At 39.6% G+C, this 22,918-nt stretch overlaps 1 protein-coding gene across 17 annotated transcripts in view; it reads left to right on the forward strand.

Annotated features, from left to right (window-relative positions):
* Positions 1-22,918, forward strand: part of trpm3 (transient receptor potential cation channel, subfamily M, member 3) — a 169,068-nt gene that overhangs the window by 109,720 nt on the left and 36,430 nt on the right. For all 17 annotated transcript variants that reach the window (XM_078952840.1, XM_078952834.1, XM_078952839.1 and 14 more), the window contains exons 7-9: positions 669-843; positions 1,019-1,142; positions 11,667-11,739. In XM_078952840.1, the coding sequence (XP_078808966.1) occupies positions 669-843; positions 1,019-1,142; positions 11,667-11,739 (372 nt within the window). The remainder of the gene's footprint in view (positions 1-668; positions 844-1,018; positions 1,143-11,666; positions 11,740-22,918) is intronic.

Below are 22,918 nucleotides of genomic sequence, written 5' to 3' on the forward strand. Positions count from 1 at the left end.
GTTCAACGAAAATGGCGAGCAATATCAAAGCAATCCAGACGTACAGTTCTAACCCTTGTTAGTGCTAGGCACTTTAACATTGGGAGTTGGGTCATCTAGACCCACTAGACAGTGCGCTGAACCTTTTTTCTTCAATGATTTGTGATCTTCACTGGTGTCCATGGATTACATGAAATCTTTCCACCTTTATCCACCTTTGTCATGGTAGGGAGAACACGTCAATGTAAAGGTGGGATCATCTAAGATAGCTCAAGGGTTAAGCCAAATGTCAGGTCAGACGAGGAAAATGAGATGCAGTTGTCTGCAAGTGGAGCGGAGCGGGCTGCTTGTTGGCCGCCAATTGTAGCACCTACATCACAACTACAAGCTTTTTCCAACTGCCTTTTTTGTCTGCGCTTGATTCACAATGATTTAAATAAAAAGAAATACGCTGAAATGTAAATTTAACCTTAATTTTCTATATACTGTATATATATGTTGTTCATCGTGAGAAAAATGTCACTAGAACAGGTTAAAAACACCAAATATATTCTTTTTATTGTAGTGGGTCTTTAAACATCTTAATTGCCGCCAAAGTCCTTTTTTGTCATTTGTTTGGTTCCTATAATTTATTTTCATTTTATTCCTCTCTCCAACTGACCTTTTGTTCTCCTTCACTCAACGTACAGGTATTGGTCAAGGTGTGCCAGTAGTCGCTCTCATAGTAGAGGGTGGCCCGAATGTGATCTCCATCGTGCTTGAGTACCTTCGGGACACTCCTCCAGTCCCGGTGGTGGTGTGTGATGGCAGTGGAAGAGCCTCAGACATCTTGGCTTTTGGACACAAATACTCTGAAGAAGGAGGGTATGTGTTGTTACACACAGGCACCTTAGATACTGTAGTTTGCAGTTTTATTGTGGTCATAGCTGCTTGTGCAAACAATGTTAGATTGAGTTCTGCAGAATAAGTTGTTTCTTTTTTCCTGTTTCTCTATGTTTGACACCCTTCCTGACATTTTTTTCCACTTCTGCCTTTACAGTATAATTAATGAGTCTCTGAGAGACCAGTTGCTGGTGACCATCCAGAAGACTTTCACCTACAGCCGCACGCAGGCCCAACATCTGTTCATCATTCTCATGGAGTGCATGAAAAAGAAGGAGCTGGTTAGTCATTTTGCAGAACAAACACAAATTTAACGCATGAGTGCTTATGGAAAACCCCTCATTAAACAAATAATTACAACGCTTTTCATACATATGTGCAGGAGCAGAATACATACAGTAGAAAATGAGCTAATTAGCTATTTATAAATAAACAAAAATTGAAAGAACTGACAAAGGAAAATAAATTGCTGTAATGTCAGCATTTGTGCAGAAAAAGTATAAGCAAAGGAGACAAAATGCTACGGTATAAAATACATTTGTCCAATGAAAAATTCTCCTTATGAAATTTTAATTGAAACAGTTATTACACCATATTTTATGCATGCATTTTAGAGTGGATGTCAGTTCCATTTATTTGACATTTGGGAGCAATTGCCCCCCACCTTGTGCCACTGGAAGTGTTTAAGCGATGTCCTGTAAAGTTATGAAGCAATTTAGTCAGCCATGTCCTTCTCTCTTAGGGAGGATTGTTTGTCTCTCAAAACTAGGTACTGTGGTTGTGGTTTCTTAAAGGGTTGTGTTTTTGCATGCAGATTGTTTTAGTGTCCTTAAAAGTGCACTCAGAATCTGCAGTGTGAGGGTGTGTCTTTAGTCTGTTTTGAAGATGTTTGTCCTCTCTCTCAGGGCTACAAGAACAAAAGAATGTGACATATTTCTTCTATCCCAGTGTAGGTTTTTCTGTCCACATCACCTCGGCCGAACTTTTCTGTCTCTTCTTGTAAGCATGGATAACACAGAAAGTGTATTTGAGGGCGTAAACTAACCTGGATTACCTCTTTGTTTACTTGTCAACCACATATAGTAACAATGGATCTTTCTCTTCAGCTTCAAATGTGGGATTCTGATATTCTTTACTCCACAAGAAAAAAGACAATTTCTGTCATAGTGACATTTTGTTTTCGCCATATCGACAAGTGTTACAGTGGTAAAAACATTCACTGCAGTTTTGCCTACATTAGGCCCTGGGACAAACTGGCAATGTGTCCAGGGTGAACCATGGCATGCCTGTACCCAACGGTAGCTAGGATAGGCTCCAGCAACCGAGTGACCCAAAAAGGGATTCAGCAGGTTAGGAAGATGGATGGATGCCATTATTAAAACAGAGTTGTTGTTTTTTTGTTCTTGCCTGCTTGGAGAACCAAACAGCTTTCCTTGTTATCAGACTGTAATTAAATTTTAGTTTAGCATTTCCTGGCTTAGGAGCAAATATTTCCTTGGTTCATTTTGGACTTTTTAGGTATTTTTCAGTCCTTTTGCTTAGTTGTTTTTAATTTGGTTGTGTTTTTCTCAAGGGATAACTTTGGAAATATCAGGCTTGACGCCTGAAGCCTCCTTTCGATTTTAACAATCATGTATTAAAACCAAACTTCCGCAGTAATGTCTTATTTTAAATTATTGAGTTTCAATCCTTCTTTTTTAATATTCCTCTTGACAGTTTTACTTTATTTTAGTAGTTAATTGTGGTTTTTTTTTTTTTTCGGATTTACAGAGAAGTAGCAATATTTTTCCCCCCACAAGATTATGCATTGATCACAGCAAATAAACCAGTTCAACAAATTATGCAAATATGGAAGCTTTTAATCTTCACAGATGTTGCTTGGATTTGTATTAAAAATTTACATTTAGTCACAAGCTGACTTTTTATTCCAAACATGGATTTGTTCATTTTTACTCATTTCAATAAAAAAACACACAAACAAGACCCTCCTTATAAATAAATATTGTCTCCACCAAATTTAGAAGTTTGTGATACCACATCCACTAAGATTAATTTTGAGTAACTTTTCCTTTTGTTTTTACTACGCAAAGGTTTATTGAAATAATTTACTTCACTCTTCTTTCCAATTCTACTTCTTTGTATTATGTGCAAGTATTTGTGGTCATAAACTTTAGTTATTAAAGTGGGGGTTAGGTGTCTTCCTCAACTGCATGCAAGCGAGCAAGTATGGATTTTGGAGAGGAAACTCAGGAGGCGAAAGGTCATTTGCTGATTGGACACTATGCCGTTTCATTACCAGCCTTGACAGCTTATGTGTTGATGTACCCTTAGACAAGACATGTTGTTTCTGGTGCATCTTTGTCAGCCTGTTTGTTTTCTTTTATTTAAATTTTCGATTTTGTTAGGTAATTTAGGAAATTGTTATTAAGGTATGTATAAAACAATTAATGCTAACTTGTTTACTGCGGGGGATTCAAAATATATATTTTGATTACTGGGGTGGCCGTGGTGCAGAAGTAGAGCGGTCGACCTCCGATTGGAAGCATCGCAGGTTCAGCTCCTGTCTTGCCTGCTAATGCATCAAAGTGTCCTTGGGAAAGATACACTAAACCCCACATTGCCCCTGGTGGTTAAAGGTTGGTGCCAGTGTTCAGCAGCAGGGCCACCATCATTGTGTGAATGTCAGTGTGCATAGGACTGTGACTGTAAAGCACTTTGGGCCTTCAAGGAAGGAGGTTGTAAAGTGCTATATAAGTATAAGCCATTTACTTTCATAGGATTGGCTATTACAGACTGTTAGCTACCATTCATTGTGACATTGTGGGTGGTTTGTTGACAAATTGGAACCTATAGACGTGTGTTTACAGGTTGTACATAATAAGTGGGGTCTCCTTCTCCACAACATGCACAGTTTTTTACTACTTATGACAATAACTTCCTGAGTTTTTAACCCACAGAAATAATATAAGTACAGTGTATCTTTAAATCTATGGAGTAATGTCTTTCAAACCATGCTTGGTTCAATTGACATGTGAAGACGCACTGAAGCTTACGTGTATGTGTGCTGTTTTCTCAGTACATTAACATACTGAAATCATTGCCTAGGTTTTTGATATTATTTGTATTAGTAGCTTAGCTTATTGCAGTCTTAAAGCTGAGTTTCTTCCTGTCATTTAATAAACTGTATATTATGATTAAACTTAGGAAAGCAGTTCAAAAGTTGTCCTTAGTTTATAAAAGTTGCACCGCCCTCACCCCAGGGGCCTTTGGTGTGCACATTGAAAACTTAAGTACAGTCCAGATGTTTTACCAAACAGTAACATCTAATTGGATGGCACTGGGTACAGACAAATCCTATCCTTGTATTTACTGCTGCTTCTTTCACAGATAACTGCAGCGAATCATGAACGACCTTTTAACCATCCTCTACACCCTCTCTACTTTCAAAACAACTGTCTCCATGTCCTCTTGTCTTGATTCATAGCTTCCATATTTGGGTTTTCTCTTGGCTTCCTGCCTGGGAAAACTAACTTACTTCAGCTCCCCGATCTTTATTCTACTTTTTTTCACATCTGGTTATTTCTTTTTCTCCAAAACATCTAACATGATCTGCTCCACCAATCATTTAAGATGCTATCTATCTTTCCTAACCATAGCCACTTCCCTGCCTGCCTCTATTTTTTTCAATGTTGTTGTCTTTAAATCTTACACCATCACAGCTCTTACCCACATTTGTATATCTTTCCTTTCATTTTTGCTGACAAATATCCCACATGACACCTTCAACCAACCTGCTTGCACAGACTCCTTCAATTATTTTCCTTTTTTATATTCTGTTCTGCTATTCTTTGGTCTGGGCTGTTGACCCAAATAGCAAAAAATCCTTTACTTCCATCACCTCTGCTCCCTTTAACCTTCCTGTTCCACTTTCATTCCTCTCATTCACACATATTTATCCTTTCTTGCTGCAGCTGACCTTCATTCTTCTCATTTTCAGAGCAAACCACCACTTCTCTAGACTTTTAGTCCCCCTTCTCCAAGCTCTCACTACAGAAAACAATGTCATCTGCAGGCCCTTGAGATTCCTGTTTAATGCCATCTGTCATTCCGTCAATCACAGCAAACAAAAGGGGGCTGAAAGCCTATCCTGGATTCAGTCCCACTTCCGCCATGAATTCTTTTGGTTACATCTCCAGCCCATCTCACCACTGTCTCACAACACAGATACATTTTATGTGCCACTCAAACACCCTTCTCTGTCACTCCAGACTTCTAAAATTCTGGACTTCTTCTTCAGGCACATGTTGAAGTTAAAGTCCCACTACTGGACCGGGGTGTGTGACATTTGGTCTCCTTATTTCACCCATCCCCTGGGGGACCAGTGAACTGCAGTCACAGCTGCACTTAGAAAGTATTGGTTTAACCTCCTTTCAATGCTGAGTGTCCAGCAGGGAGGTTCTAATTTTTAGAGTCTTTGGTATGACCCAACAGTGGATTTGAACTCTCTTACTGCATCACTCAGCTGGTTTATGTAATTTCTCTATGAATACAAAGGCACTATGCAGCTCCCTCTGTCCTTCTTTCCATCTGGAAATATTCCATTCGTAGTAATTTTGACCACATAATCATATTTCTTCTGTCTGATGCTCACAGGTGACCTTAGCTTTACCACTACTCTTTCCTATAATGTTATGGTATTGTGAAGAAACTGGATTCTCTAGAAAGGACTGTATTAAATATTAGGTTCGTACCCCGTCAGTTTCTTGCACACAGAAATAAATGAATAATGACTCAGAGACAGTTACTTATCTTTCAGTAGGTTTACTCCGCACAAACAGCACAAATTTGTACAGGGTTACAGACAGATGAACAGGGTTGTTGCATCAAAGTCCGAACAAAGAAACTCAGAAATAGGCTTGGTATATATACCTTGCATTTTCATATTCAGAACCTCATCCGATGGATCATGGTGTAAAAAACCAACCCACAGACTGTTGCAGGCTAGATGTTGGAAGGTCAGAGTGTCAGATCTCTCTGAGGTTATCACAGACATTTGCCAGACCGCATACACCAGGACACACAAAGATGAACGGGGAGGATGCTGAAGGAATGTCACGAGACAATAGTCTTGGTTGTGCTCTGTCTTCGAATGTAATGTAATTTTGAGATGATAATACATAGTGAATCAAGTTTAAACCATTAGTGTAATAAAAAGTAAAAGTTAGTGTAATAAAATGTAAAAGGGAGTTTCTAAATATTCTGTTTCTAATCACTCCTAACAGGTATGATTGGGCAATTTTATTTCTTTGTAGCTCATAATTATTTACAAATCTACTTTGTTTCTCAAAATGAAAACCAGTAGATATAAATGACTCTCATCCTCCAAGACCATGTCAAGAAACCAGTCTAAACCTCTAGTCTACATCCACTTCTCTTAAAGAGCCTGTTTCATACAAAATCCTTTTTTTGAGCTTTTAAGTTTATTATAAAGTTAATTCCTCCCAAAAATATCAACCCCAAGGTAGTGTTCTGATCCATTCACACATTTCTCAGTATTCCTCTAAAAAACTTTGTTCTGAGCACCAGCCCCACGCAAACGAGGGGGTTCTTACAAGCTGACGAAGACAAGTGGGAACAGCCCCTTCCAGGAAGAGTGCACCAGCACCACCCCCAGGCTAACACAAACACCCACTTTCTCAGCGGAGCTAGCGGTGATTGGCTAAAACGCTTTCCTTTTATATGCACAATATGCACATTCATCTTTGCAAAAGTTTGGATGCTCTTTGTTTTTGAGGGTGAAACGCAGACATGCTGCCGAGGCCGATTCCAAGGTGATGTCATGAAATGGGCGGCACCCACAAGGAGTGAAAGCAGGTTCCTCAGAGTTCAAGTCATCTTAAGGTCTTAGGGTTGGAAAAGAACTTAGGAAAACAACAAATATTTAATGAAAAGAATTGTTTTTAACACATACATGAATATTGTTTACTACAAAAGGCTTAAGAATAGCATGATATAGGCCCTTTAAACATGTTCATACTGGCAAAGGCGCATACTTTGGTTCCTCCCCGGGACGTGCACAAGCACTCTAACAAAGAGCCACCACACAAAATACTTTGATGATACTTCCTTGATAAGCTTTAAATTACACAACAATGTTGAAGAGCACTAATAAAATTATTCTTTAATTAGTGCAAAACATCTAAGCTGACAATAAAGAGCATGAAAACCAAGGAAATGCAAATGGACATCAGAAAAAAACAGACTTTCCCACATCACTTTATCAATGGAGATCAAACAAAGTCAGTAAAAGTTTTGATCAGCCTTGATTGGAGTTCTGGCTTGAAAGCATCAATGACAAAGCACAGACTGTACTTTCTAGAGAAATTGATATGTTTTAATGGTCATGAGACATGATTTAATATTTCATTGAGCTTTTATTGTGTGGGCCTGAACATTCTGCTGCATTAGTTGGCTTAAAAATGCCACAAAAAAGCCACCTGAGGGAGAAAGTGACCAAAGCCAGCAAAATAATGGGAATCACCTAACTTGGAATTGAAAATGTCTACACACAGAGTTGGAAGAAAGACAGAAAACCTGATTGCTGTCAACAAACACCCACTCATTTCTTCTGTCTCTATTCTGCCATCTGGTTGCAGATTCTGACCCCCATGAGTGACACGGAACAAGACAAAGTTTTTTGTCTAGTGAAAATCTTGAACACCCACAGGGTTATATAGTCATCAGATAGTGACTTGTTGCTTTTCAGCTGATTGTTGTGAGTGAATTTGGTGAAACTTTTTTCTAAATGCTATGTCCTTTGGTAATGCAACAAAACCAAATGCTAAATGGAGACGCATAAAGTTTTTTCTTCTTTTTCATTTTGTCCTCCACTTTGTTAATTCGTGCTCGGCAACTGACACCCCTTTATTCTCTTACATGCATCTCATTGATCAACTCTTGAAATAATTCATTCCATCTGCCCATCACACTTTATAGCACCTGACAACAGGTTTCTATCCTTTTTAATTGTCATTTTGATCTTTAAATTTTTTTGCATTGAGTGATTTTGTGTTTATTTCTGCTTTCTTCATTCATCTCATTGTCTTTTTTCTTCTCAGCTAACTTTCTTGGACTTCCTTTTTAATGTGGCACACTACATCCCCCTGTTCCTGTCTCTGGTAACCTTAGCTGTTGTGTAGTCATCAAGCTCTTTCAGATTACGCAGAGACAGTCACAACTCTGCCCTGAGAGCCACACATCACTCTCTTTTCATCTTCTACCACCTCTTCTCTGCCTTATAACTTGAGCCGTCCAACACACCACAGTGCAAAGTCTAGGTACACTCTCCCAACCACATCTTTGAAGCTGCAGATTTCTTTTAGACTATAGGATCTGCACAAGGCATGATCCAGGCATGTGCTTCCACATTCTCTTTTCTATCTCCCCGTATGTTCCTCATCTAACTGCCCCCACCACGACCACAGACACAAACATTTCCTTTGTTCTGTGATTATATAAGATGATCAGTTATCCATGAATCCAGTTTGACCTTTTTGAGTCTCTGCTTGAGAGCACAAACATGAAACAGATCATTTTAAAACCATACACACTCTGTAATGAGCGAAAAAACAAGTATTACAATATCATGTGTGTCTGATTAATTATATACAAGCCTAAAACCTTTTGCATAAAAAGTTACATAGTAGATCAGAGCTGTATGGATTTAAAGAAATACAGAAATCTGCATAACAGTATAATCTTATTTTGAATAATTCACAAATGTAAAGATTTCAATGACACAATAAAAATTGCTATTAGAACTTTGAGGGTTATTATCTTCCTCCTATATCCATGTTTTAAGATGTTCTCAACATACCTGCAATACAGTTGGTGCCTTTCAGTACTATTGAAGCCTGTTGTTTCTGTCAAATGTATTTAAAGAGACATTTTTGTTTAATTAAACGAGTGGTGACTGTTATCCTCCAGCTGCTGTTCCTTTTTGAAAGAAGATGCTCAGGTTGGCAGTTTTAGCATTTCAGGAGTTGCCATAAATAATTAAAAAAAATCATCCTTATATGTTTAATTTAGATTAAATATTGAGAAGGAACCACCAGCCCACAGTGTCCCTTCCCTTTCCTGACAAAAGAAACTAAGATCAAGTGGGAGGAAGAGAAGAAGAAATCGACTTAAATAGACAATAGAGGAGAGGGAGGCAGTGAAAGTGGGATGAGTGGAAGAGAAATGAAGGGAGAAGCATCAGCGTAGAGTTGAAGTCACCAACAGAGACACAAGGAGGGAGGCAGTTTATTATCAGCAGGGGTGGTTATCACTTTACTGAAAAGGGAAATGAATTTTCTCTCATTTCGCTGCTCTGGTTGTGCTGAAGATTGTAATTCTGTCACTCATTCCAGAAAATAAACCCATGTATGAATGTTTTACACCAAAAGAAAAACCCTCTCCAAAAATGTTTCTTTCTAGAAATGGTTTATTTATGTACTTTTAAAGCCACAGTGAACTCCTCCACCAGCATGTGTTTGCATTCCCACATTGTTTGAATGCTCACTAACATCAGCAGGTTCTCTTCCCATTAAATGAAGATGCATGTTTTGCATTTTAATGTACACACTGCTGTGTGGAGCTGCTTCATGGTCATTTGAATGCATCCCTCACACTTCTGAAGTTAAGGGAATTCTTTGATAAATGATGTTTTATCTGGCAATTTATCCCAGCAGTAAAACGACAAGAACATTGATTTAAGCTTATTCGCTCGTAAGTAGCATAGCAGACTTCTACTGTAGATGACGTGATAAAAATTGACACGTGAAAAGCAATCTTTTGCTCTCACCCATTGATCACTCTTGGTGGGACTGTAGAGATTAAACGGGCATCATTGCAGTGTCACTGAAGACATGCTGCCCAGCTTCCCAACCGTACAGCTGTAGTGATAACAGGTAGCTTATTTCCAAAGGGTCACCTTGGGGTTGTGTCTGAATGAGGCAAAGAGACAAAGAAAGGAGGAAAAAGAGGCTAGAGAAAGATGTGACTTGATTTGTGATTTTAACACAACAAGAAGAATTTTATTTTTAGATTACAAGAATAATTATAAAATAATTGGAAATCACGAACATCTTGTGCAGTTATCTTCACATATTGCTCTATAATCTATCCCCTTGTTTGCGCACAAAAGGAGATTTATAGTGTGAAGAGGAACTCCTCGTTCTGCTATAATAATAACCACAAGCAATGATGGGCAAATAGCCAGAACAGAAATCTGCACTAATTAGGTGACTTTGAGCCCACACAAGAAGACGTCCTCAAAAATTGCAAGTATTAGCCCCTCCCTCCATCTTTTTGTGTTCCCCCTGATCTTGGGAGACAATCATAGCTGTGCATGCATAAAGTTTGACCTTTAAAGTCACTTTTTTAAAAGCACAGGCAACATCAAAGTTGCCATGCTTTTGCACAGAGCACATGGTTTCCGTCTGAAAGCATTCCAAGCAAAAGTCTTATTTAAAAAATACCCATTTTGCCACTGATCTCACAATTAAAACTTACAATTAAAACACACCACAGACACAAGAGAAACATTATGAGAAACTTATCAGACTTCTGCACAAAAAGATTACAAATATCTCACTGTGTTCCAGTTTTCAGCTGAATTGAATCCACACATTTTCAAAGCCTACCTTAAGTGCTTCTGTTTTTCATTACCAACTTCAACATGGACTTGAACATACACGATGTCACCGTTTAACAAATTACTTCCAGAGGGTAAATAGACGACCTGCCGCATATATTCGAAATGCAAATGATGAATGAGCCAGCTCAGCTGTTTCTCCACAATTGAATTATTCTGGTGAGTTTGGATTGTGTTAGGAGAGACAGACGGACCGAGGGAGGGTTAAAAGCAATGTTAACACACCACACTGCAGCATTGCCCAGGGGAAGCGGCAACAACCGCCGCACCAAAGCTTGCAGATTCCTGGAGCTCCACAAAGTGAAACCATTTGGGAGGGGGAGCGCTGCCAGGAGATGGATGGGGGGATGTAAGGATTAGAGGAGGAGCTCATCAAGCATTCAGAACACACATTTTTCCATACACAGCTCATACAAGGTGCCCTTCACACGTGCGCCCACACGAGCCTGTGCCCACATATGTACTGTAAAACACCTGTATGTGTGCTGGAGCATGATTTAAGTAACAGAACTATCATATTGCCCAGGGGCTTCTCTCTTGGTCATAATTTTTCAAATATTGTTTTTTGGGAATACATTAAAGAAAATCTGGTAATTGCAGCTAATAATGCCTTAGAGTAATTGAATTGATGATCACAGCTTTTACAAAACATTTCCGTCTTCCTGATTTTTACTGATATCAAAAAGAAAAGAAAGAATAAAGCTGGGTATGCTAATGAATTACACCAAAAAAACAATCTAATTAATTATTTAATCTATTTATCATTTTACTACTCCTCTTCTTTTATACTGTCCAGTATTTCCTCTACACATTGAATTAATAAGATGTAGATTCTGCGGAATGAGAATAATGTAGTCCAATGAAAGAAATGTGTACTTTTTACAGCATTTCCTTTTTTGCATTCTAACTACATTGACGTTAGTCAAGCGGTTGTGTTCTACAAATCAAAGCTCTGCTACTGACTGCAATTTTTAACACAATTGAAATTCTTAAAACTGCACTTTAACGATTTTCTGGGGTGAAAAAGGCTTTTATTGTGTTTTGTTTGTACAGAAATCACTCTTTTTCCCAGTTGTGTTTTATGTGTTTTTCCTTTCTCTCCTTTCAGATAACAGTTTTCCGGATGGGCTCAGAAGGTCACCAGGATATTGACCTTGCAATCCTGACTGCATTGCTCAAAGGTGGGTTTGAACACATAAAGGGAGGTAATTTAGAGGGATGCTGAGCAGACGTTTGTCGCCTGAAAGGTTGCTGGTTCGATCCTTGCTTTCTGTTGTAAATGATGAAGTGCCTTTGAGGAACACATTGAACAGTCCATAGGCTCTTTGTGCTCACTGGTGGTTCATTCATTACCAGACTGAAAAACTTCAAAGATAATCCAATCACTTGCTGTACAAATGTAGTTGAAGGAGAAAAGAGGGTATAATTCTGGAATCTTCCCTTTTCCTTTATAGTCAAGCCTTCTTCTGTCTGTGTTTACAACTTTTAACCTCTTTTACCCCGGCTCTTACCCTGTTAGCTCCCTTATAAAGTCGAATATGTATATCAGTTACTCTGTAAATCTATACAAAATTGGTGATTTCCCTTGGATTTTGCGAAGCAGACTATTTATAGTTAATTGACTGCTGGCTCTAAAGAGAGAAATGCTAAAGTCATATTTTAGGCAGAGATGGATTGCTGCTACACCAGTCAGGAGATTTGTAGAATACCCTGCAGTTAAAGACAGAACAAAGAGTCAGGAGAATACGGATGCGTTTTTATATCCTAATGCACTTTATTCTTTTGCCAGGAAAAAAATTATTGAATACAGCCAAAAGGGAAAAAAAAAGGCTGCTTTTTAAGAATACCATTCTCACAAACTGATAAATTTGTTTCATGTAATTGGGACTTGGGCTTTTTAGGCAAGGCAAGGCAAAGCAAGTTTATTTGTATAGCACAATTCGCACACAAAGTAATTCAAGGTGCTTCACAAAACAGAAAAATGCATTAAAATCACAATAAATCATAGAAAAAATCAAGGTAAAATTTCCTTTAAAAGAAAAGAAAAAACTTGAAAATTGATTTAAAAATAAAGGAAGGTAAGGAAAGAAAAGTGCAGATAGGACCTTTCAGTCATATACACGGCTAAACAGAAATGTTTTAAGTCTAGATTTGAACATGAACACAGAAGAGGCCTGTCTTACGACTTCAGGGAGGCTGTTCCAGATTTTAGCTGCAGAATATTGAAACGCTGATTCCCCTTGTTTAGTTCTGACTCTGGGAATCAACAGGAGGCCGGTCCCTGAGGTCCTCAGAGTACGAGATGGTTCATATGGCACTAACATGTCAGTGATGTACTTTGGTGCTCGGCCATGGAGAGACTTGTACACAAGCAGAGCTGCTTTGAAGTCTATTCTTTGAGGTACAGGGAGCCAGTGCAGAGACCTGAGCACAGGACTAATGTGATCATACTTCCTGGTTCTGGTCAATACTCGAGCAGCAGCATTCTGGATGTACTGAAGCTGTTTTACAGCTCGTTTGGAGAGGCCGGTGAGCAGGCCGTTACAGTAGTCTAACCTACTGGAGACAAATGCATGAATAAGTATCTACAGGTCTGGCTTTGATATTATGTTTTTGATTTTGGCAATGTTTTTCAGATGGTAAAATGCCGCTGATGTTACTGACTTGATATGGCTGTTAAAGTTTAGGTCAGAGTCCATGATTTCTGACTTGATTTGAGGGTTTAAGAGACAGAGAATGAAGGTAGCTGCTGATACTTTCTCTTTGTTTCTGTGGGCCAAAAATAATAACATAATAATTTTTAAGAGGCCAAACAACTTAGTTTTTGGCTAACACTTCTCAAACCTAATTAAAAAAAGATTGAGCTTTATTTGGATTTTACACTTTATACTTTCTTTCCATTAAAAAAAAGAAAAGAAAAAGGTGTGTGAAATTTGTTCTCCGCATTTGACCCATCCCCTGGGAGAGCGGTGGGCTGCAGACACAGCCGCGCTCTGGAATCATGTGGTGGCTTAACCCCCCAATCCAACCCCTTGGTGCTGAGTGTCAAGCAGGGAGGCAATGGGTCCCAGAATCTTAGAATATTTGGTATGACTCAGCCTGGATTGAATTTATAACCTTCCAGTCACAGGGCGGACACTCTAACACATGGCTGAGCTGGACATTTCTTTCTATCACCACAGCCAACCCACATAAAGTTCTCAGAGTCAGTACTGAAATAGCCAAGTCTGCTGGTTGCTGCGTCACCCATGTGGCCGGCAAAGATTGACGTCTTGAGTTGAGAGTATTTACTGGAAGATGAAATACGGCAAATTAGGGATTTTATTTTCTTCATCATGTTTATTGCTCATGTAAGATTAGGGCAATGTGTAAAGATCAAAGAAGAAAAAGCTGCAGATTGTTAATTTTTACCTCAACATTATAGTGATTATGTTGTGCTCTCAGACCATCTTTATTTCCATCACATACATCTTTAAAAAAAACAATACCATCGTCAAAATTGTGACTTGCTCAGATAAAAATGTTAAAAGCTTATCTATCTATTTATTGAGATAGTATTTTCAGCTTACTTAAAAAAAAAAAACTTGAGAACAGCTGCTCATTAACAGTGTGGCAACAATAGAAAAGTAATTAGATAACTCTGAGCCCATGATAAGTTATAGAAACTACTATATTTGGTTTCATTTTCTTTAAAAACACACTGTTGTTCAATTCATAATTAAAAGAGAAATAAATACATATGAGATCACAATTTCACACACACACAAAGCAGTAGTGTTCAACTGTTAATTTTTCCAAACAGTGAGAAGGATACATCTTCCCTTAACCCAGAGGTTTTACACATCTCAAGGTAAACAGGCATGTGGTTCAATCAAGTGCATCTCTTCCCTCTTTTGTAATTTACAGCACAACACATTCATAGAGACAGCAGAACCATTCTCCATGTCTCTCAATAACAACATTGGAGCTCAAGATAGCACAGTTATATTTAAAACTCCCTTATATATTGCCTTGTTACCTTATGCAAAACTTGCAAACTATGAGCATTGCATGAGATAGTGGATTTCAGTCTCTGTGCGCCTATGTATTTCTTCTGCCTTCTTTAAAGTTCTGTCCAACCTGTTAAGTTAAATGAAGTTCCAATTAAAAATTCTGATTTCTGCAACTTTTTTTATGCATTTGATGCATTTGCTGAAAAGGGAATTTAAGGAAAATGAAGTGGATTAAACTGATTTACAATATAGAATAACACTTTTCCAACTACAATGCTCTTATTGGCAATTATCCACAGACGTGCAGCAATGGAAGATCCATACTTTTGATTGATATTTGTAGCTTGTATCGACCGAGGTCTCTCTAACTTCTTAAGGGAAAATGGCCCGCTTGCTTACATGCACACACACAAACACACATACACACACCTTTTTATAAACAAGAACATATAATTCACAAACTCATCAATGACAACAAGGAAGCATCAAGTCCCGTGGGATTGTTAAGCAGTTTAGAGCTTCTGATTGATTATCTCAGAAGATGGTTTTCCAAGAAACATGTCATTTCACAAAGAAAGAAATGAGAAAACACAGCTTGGAGGGGAAAGGGAAAGAGGAAAATAGTTTATTTGGCTTTTGCATCCCTTTTTGATCAGTGTTTTGTCTTAAACATCATAATAATGTGCTATTGCTTTTCACATTTATATAAGGTGGCCCTGAAGTCATAAACCACTTAATGCAAAAACATATTGAAGATCATAACAACAATACAAAACCTGGAAAAGGTAAGTATAATGGGACATTGCTAATTAGATGATGATGTTTGTCCATCATTTCAAACAAAAGTTAACTGGTATAAAGCAATAATACGGGAGATCCGTACTAATCTTAAAACGTTATTAGTATGCAGGCATTCATTTTTTGACCTTTTATTTTGATTTCTGGAACTCACTTTTGTTTTGTTTTTTGGAATATCATTTTTTGGAATTGTGTTTCGGTTTTTGTAAAAAAAAAAAAAAAATTTTAAAATGTAATTTAGCTTTGTTCTTATTTATTTTTCCTTTTTTAATTGTGGTTGGAATTTTTGTTGTTTTTGCATTGAGTGATTTGTTGGTGTGATTCAGGGCCACCATTATTGCATTAATGTATGCAATTGATCATTACTGATCTGTTCTCCTCACTAATCATTTTATTAATCTTTAGTCTTTCTGCAATGCAACATGATATGCAGTTAAAATACTAGATAAGGAAAGGCAAAAAAAAAAATATAAATCAAAGTTTACATTTATTTGTGGTACTCTTATCAAAGAGGAAAAGTGATAAACGCACTGCGGGGGTCATGTAGAAGTGACTAGATTGTTTAGGGGCACTTCAGTATGTGCCTTGAAGATGTGGAGAGACTCAGCAGCCTTTATATTGACTGACAACTTCTCTATCTGAGAGGCAAAAAACCCTCAATGGTCCACACGGGACCGAATTACATGCATGTTTGACTCTGAACTGTCAAGCGTTTAAAGATTCTCGTTTGAAGTTTAATCACCTACATCTCAAAATAAAAAAGAAAAAAAACTTTATAAAAAGTCTGGCACAGGTTCCTTTCTGAAAAACTAACAAAATAACTCAGAAAACAAGAGGAGAAAAAAGGGCAATGATTGTGAGGCTGTAAGGAAGCAGGAAGTATGGAAAAAAACGACCAGTCAGAGGTTGGCTTGGAGCGTTAAGGAAGGGACTTGGCGAGAATTGATGGTCTGCTGTCAGAGTTAGTCCTAAAGACTGGATGCATGAAGTAATCGCAGCAGTTTAACCATGCTGCAGGCAGACAATTATAAACCTCTGATAACCTCACTCTGCCTATATAGTATATCCTCTAAAGCTCCTATTAGTGGGGGCTGCATCTTATTAGCAGGGTCCTGTCTCAGCTCATTCTGTTAAGCTTCAGTAATTCCGCTCAGGCCTTTAAGCCAGAGAGCTCGATTACATGATCTTTGTGCATTTTTTAAAAATTACACCATCTTGTCAACACACCATGGATTATTATATTCATTACACTGGCCTTTTTTTTAAAGGATGTAATAAACGTGCCCTCATCTCACTCATTCATCACTCTGCAGTCTAAATTACAGCAGGTTCTAATTTCTGCTTTGCTTTCATGGGTTAACGTTGGCTTAAGTTTATCACAACCAAAGTGATAACAATACAAAAAACGCTAACAAGAAAGTGTTTTAATATTTACTGGTTCTTTTCTTTAAAACCAGTAAGGGTAGTGTTGTGGTGCAATTGCTCGTTTTTCCCCTTTTACATAATAATTCAATGGCAAAAAAGAAAGAAGATGAGCAAAAAACATCATGGAACAATAAAAGCTGTGAACACTGTCTGTGCAGTAAAGATCTCAACAGAGAATTACTTATATTTGTTGAAACTATTCAATATTTCTTCATTCTTGTGCTGCTCAATATTGCATAAAATGTAACTGTTTTTGTATTGCAAGTAAAATGCACAAGTTTGGACAGTTTTGGTCAACATTTGGTCAACATGCAAAGAAAATAACTCTCCAAATTTTCTATGTTGTTTTTCTTTTTTTTTGCACATTGACAAGTAAAACTTGTTACAAATTTGAACCTGCTTCTTTGATGTAAAAAAAAATGCTTTATTTTATTGTAACAGTTTGCATACAAATGATAATTAAGAAAAAGTATGAAATTGCTTCATAGAAAAATGAATTTCTTACCGTCTCCCAACAGACTGAAGCCATGTCTGCTCTAAGCAGCTGTCTAGCACTCTGGAAAATAAATAATTAATTATTACAAAGTAAGAGAAGGCTAAAAGAGGAAAGCAATAGATCTTCAGTGAACTCTTTTCTTAATGGGAAATGTAGTTATAAAACTGCAGCTAACAAGAATGCCAAAAGTCAAGAAGAGGTCCGCAAGTTTGAGAAAAACACCTGCTTTTAACATTACAAGAAAAACTGGGAGTTCAGAGTGGTCAAGCATTCTCCAACTGTGAAGCAAAAGCAGCTAAAGGGCAATCTTCATGGCAGAAGGAAACCTTTCCAGCAGCATCAACTACTACAGGAGCTCGATGCATTTCTGAATCAAGGCCAACATCCGTCACTAAAACTGGCAAAAACTAAAAAGAGCATAAGAATATTGTAGTTTTGGATCCTGAAACCAAAACCTGAAAACAGAGTTAATGATTTCAGTGTCTGCTTGTGTGTGCATAGACTACAAAGTCTAGCTTCACTTGCTAATCTAAAGCAAATAAATATACCTTTCTTTAGTCAACCTGAAAAATAGATAGTGTTTATGACATCAAAAACATTCCCCATACTGCACTCGAGTGTACATAGGGCTGCCAACTTTTCACAAAACTTTGGAGTGAGACTCAGTTCAGAAAGAAAAAGTCACTCATACCACCCAAGACATGAGATGAGTCAAGTGTACAGAAGTGAGTCAAGTGTACAGAAGTGAGTCAAGTGTACAGAAGTTTTGTGAAAGTGTAATAAGGAAATAAAGCACAACAAGGTAAAGAACTGATTGCCGGTAATTGAATAGTAATAAAAAAAATAACTTTTTGAAGAGCAACCACTGACTGTATAAGACCGTGTTTCCCAACCCTGGTCCTTGAGACACACTATACTGCATTTTTTCAATCCAGTCTGATTTAAACAAACCTATCTGCCATGACTGTCATTGTCAGGCTTCTGCAGAACCTGATGATGAGCTGAATCAGGTGTGCATAGACAAGGCAAATGTGGAAAACACCCAGGACACTGTGCTGAACTGGACTGAGTCAATGTGACATCACCTATAGAAAGTGGTTTACTTCTGGCTCAACCAAATGAAGTCAATTCAGTCGCCATTTTTACACAATACGGACACCGCCATTTGGAGCCAGATAAGGTTAGAGAGCTGTGATTGGTCCGAGTTGATTTGAGTCAATGTTTCTTTGCTAATTCAACCTTTCCATGGCAACTACTGTCGTCAATTAGGAGTGAGCTTGTTGGAAGTCCACACCCCAGGCTTGGGAGAATCTGTCAATCAAACTTTTCATACGTTGGAGGTGGGAGCCAGTAGGCATCACATGCTTTACTGAGCCATCTGATTGGCAGTTTTTAACTTTATATAACTTGCAACAAAGAAAAATATCATGAAAAGAAATTAGGATTAGCAAGAAGATGTTAAAAAAGGTATCAGAGCCTGAATGAGTATTCTGACCAATAGAATGACTGTAGAAGTATATGGAGCCAGCAGGAGCCTATGACACAAAGGGGGCAGGGTCACTCAGTCCCGTTATCTTATGCAGTCAATGAGAGTAACACCTAAATTATCAACCTTAATAACAAGAGAAACAAACAAATTAAACTACTGTCGGATAAATACATCTAGACATTAAAGAAAAACATAACTATAAAAAAAAATTCCTTCACAACTACATACTAATTTTAAGACAAGACACAAGGCATTTAGCAAAAATAAGTGTCTTTATTTGTTCTGGATTGTAACCTTTTTTGAAGCTTTGAGAATTTCAGGGGATGTCTCTCATTTGAAACATGGCTCAAGGCCCACTGTTCTGATTTTCATTATTGATGATTAAGTTCCATCCATGGCCAAGCTGTTGCTGGTTTTGGTTTTGTTTAGGCCCCCTTTATATTTGAGTGCAGCAGCACCACGACCAGCTTTACAATGGAGGCAAGTCTGTGGACCAGTCTGGGTCATGTAACCTGTGAGAAATAAATCACATACAAATAAGCTCTGAAGGATTTTGGTTTACTTATTTTTCTCTTTTTTTTTAAAGTATAGGTTAATGCAATTTTTCGTTCACTATAGGCACATGACTCACTGCCCAGGATGTTTTGTTTAGATTATTTTTTTCAGATGTGTATTTTAGTCATCAATAACCAAGTAATTCTAAAATAGGAGGTTCTAGGACACCTCCTTTCTCACTGTTGATGCACACCTGACTGGGTGTTATGACAAAGTCATGCCATTTATTACCCTGCTCAGGAGTTGCAGTCATGACTTTTTGAATGTGTGTGTGTGATCTGTTTTGTTAAAAATGCTTTTGTGTTCAAATGTTTCATCAAAAGTTCTTGCATGGATATTCAAAATAGCCGGATGTGTTTCTTATTGTGTATTAATAATGGGTTTGTTAGTTGCATTTTGTTATTTGAGTTTATTTCTTTAAAATGAGGTTACAACAGTAAAATAAACTTGTTTTAACCACTTCTGTCATGACACTAAATTAAGAGGCCTTGTGCGTTTTATTAATCCTCCAAAATGCACATGTCAGATGACTGAGTTAAATAAAATTTAAATCTTTTGTCAGAACTGTTTATGTTTAGAAAGTTAAAAGCTATGTTTTTTTTCTTCTGCTGAACAGCAGTACCTATAGTTTCTGTTCCGCTAAGTTAGTTGCAAACTTGCTTTGTAATGCAAATAAATGTACTGCTTTATTAGTATTTTTTGACACAATTTTATTTTGAAAGGAACTTATATGTGCTCTGTCAGAGTAAAATAAAAAAAACTGTTATATAGCCTTATAAAATATAAGACTGTTATAATTTCATTATTGTAAATATTCAAAAGCTACATGTTAAAAATAAAGAGCTTGATGCCCACAAAAACATAAATAAAGTGTTTTCTATTAACAGTGTGGTGAGATTTTGCATAACTCACTCAGTTTTGTCGGTAAAGACTTTACCAAATGGTTCTTTTAGCATTAAAGGCTGCACACCCATGGTTTAGTGTTTGCAATAACAACATAATTTGAAGTATACAAACACACTCTTTATACAAAGGGTTAATAGTGATCTCACTATCAACTCAGAGGGATATGGAAGTGGAATGTTTACAATGAATCCATCTTGTCCACACATGTCAAACTATAACTGATATCAAACTGAAATATTGGAGGGAAATCTGTATTTGTATTATTCTAATCCATATCTCAACCCAGCAATCCTCTGATAATTTCTAGGATAACATGTATAAACTCCAGGCTGTCTTTTTAAAAGTTAATAAATATAAAAAGAGCCAAATGAGCTGATGATTTTGAATTGCTCTTTGAAATGAATTGATCGAAAAGATTGGGCTCCCTCCAAAGATCCATAAATCCCATCTTTATAAGAGTAAAGTGGGTGAGACGCATGGACTTTGGGAACTGCGCAGAAAGCCAATTAGTGCTGTTCGAAGGAACAGGTACATGCTCTTTTTGCTCACTCTGGCTGTTAGAATTGAAAAAATTAGAATATCAGAGTGTAGTTTGTGTGGAACTCCCACGTGCAGGTGCGTATCACGTGCACATCCCTTGCGTAAAGCATTTACGCGCGGCCAGAGAGCCATTGTGCGTGAGTATGACACCATCCTTACAAAGACTTGACAATACACTTACCTGCACGACAATGGCAAATAGAAATTTGATGTCCTTTAAAGTGGCGGAACGAGCTACAAAGGAACAGAAAGACACACCTGCGCGCACTTGTCGGCATCATTGCTGACCCAGAAAACCCAAAAGCCCGGAGCATGTGACTAAGACTTTAACAACCAGTGTTTCTGCACTGCTCGCTCTGGTAACCCATTTAATAAAAAACGTTCTTTGCGTTTCTACATTGGGTTTACGATATACTTAAGTTGAAATAAACTACTTAATAGGCTACTAAAATTTGTCAATATTTTTTAGAACTTTTTATAATAAACACTCAAAATATATAACTGGAAAATTTGAAATCATAATAGATGGACTCTTGATGTTTATATTAAACGGGGCCCCCGGTCGCTCTGGGTGTCATCCGCTTCGGCTGCGGGGGGTGGGGTGGGGGGCTTGTCGGCCCTGTCCTGTGGGGGGGCGTTCTGGGGGGGGAGGGGGGGCCATTATTGGTACGGGTCGGGGGGGCTAACGGGTCGGGGTCTCCGCTGAGGCAATCGGTGGTTGCCTCGGCCGGTTGGCCTCCTCGGTCCCGTCAAGGCCTGACCAGAGCTCCTCTAGGGCCGGCGTCTGGGGGTGGGAGCCTGGGCTTGCTCCGGGGGGAGGGCAACGCTTTCTGGCTCCTCTCTCTCTGTGTGGGGTGGGTGGTGCCGGGCCTAGGGTGTCGGCGCCTCCGGGGGTGGGGCCCCTGGGCTGGGTGGCCCTGGCCCCTTTGCTGGGGGGGGGGGGCTGGGGGACAGCTGTTTGACCACCGGGGGACAGTCTACCAGCTGTCCCCAACTTACCCCCTTCCTCATATAACCTCATATTAGGGTGAGGGGGTGGGGGGTCTAGCCTGCGATGCACCTTGGGGGGGGGCTACTTGGCAGTGGCCCCCCTCCTATGGTTGCCGTATGGAGTGGGCCCCCCCTCTTTCGGTTTTATTTGCACCTTAGACATGTAGGGTTCTTGGTAGGGGGGGTGCTTGGCCATCACTGCAAGCAAGCAGCAGATGTCCTCCTGGCACCCTACCCGCCAATTTTAACCGCACCTTAGACATTTAGGGCCCCTTGGTGGGGAGGGTGAGGGGACATCACTGTGAGTAATCAGGAGATGTCCGCTTAGTGCCCTACTCGCCAATTTTAACTGCACCCCCCTTAGTACACACACCCCTCCCCCTTCAATATATACATTCCAACATAAACACACACACATGCACACACACACCCTCTCAAACATACATACACGCACACACATTTTGCAAGGAAGGTGGGACCTGGGTCCATCTGTCCCCTACCCCTTCCCTGGTGGGGGGTGCGGGCCCCTTGGCGATGGCGGCCGTGTCCCTTGGGTGCCGGCTCCCCGGGCCCGCCGGTGCTCTCTCCGCACGGTGGGGGGGTTCATATTACACCTGAGCCGGGGGTGTTCGTGTCCGTGGGGGGTGGGTCCTGGTCCTTGCCCCTGAGCGCTGGGCCCCGCCAAACTTCCAACATGGCCGAGCCTGGTCGGGCCATATTTATAACACCCCTTGTGGGCCACCCTTTTTTCCCCGGGGTTCCCCCCTCCTGGGCGGGGGCGGCAGGCCCCTGCCTTGCTCCTCCCTGGACCAACCGTGGGCCGGGTGGGTGGCTGCCTGGAGTGCGGAGCGGGTTTCCCTTGGGGGGTCCTGGCTCGTATCTGGGGTTGGGGCGGGGGGCTGCCCGGAACTCCTGGGTGGTGGTGGGTTGCTCGTCTGGGGCTGTGGGCGTCCTTCTCCGGTGGGGCCCTGCGTTGGGCTCTTCCGGCGCGGCGGGGGTGCTGCTTTTCTGGCTGGGCTGGGGCGGCACTCTCTTTCCCTCCGCGCCTCCCTGCTCTCTGGCTCTGGGGGCCTCGCGGCGGTCCTGCTGGCCCTGGCCTGGGTGGCGGTCTTGGTCGCCCGGGGGGCGGTTGTTCCCTGCCTGTTCCCGTGTGGCGTTGGGGGAATTCC

The sequence above is a fragment of the Oryzias latipes genome, chromosome 9 (assembly GCF_053564925.1).
Source record: "Oryzias latipes strain Hd-rR chromosome 9, Olatipes_Hd-rR_3.1".
In the NCBI taxonomy this organism is placed as follows: Eukaryota; Metazoa; Chordata; class Actinopteri; order Beloniformes; family Adrianichthyidae; genus Oryzias; species Oryzias latipes.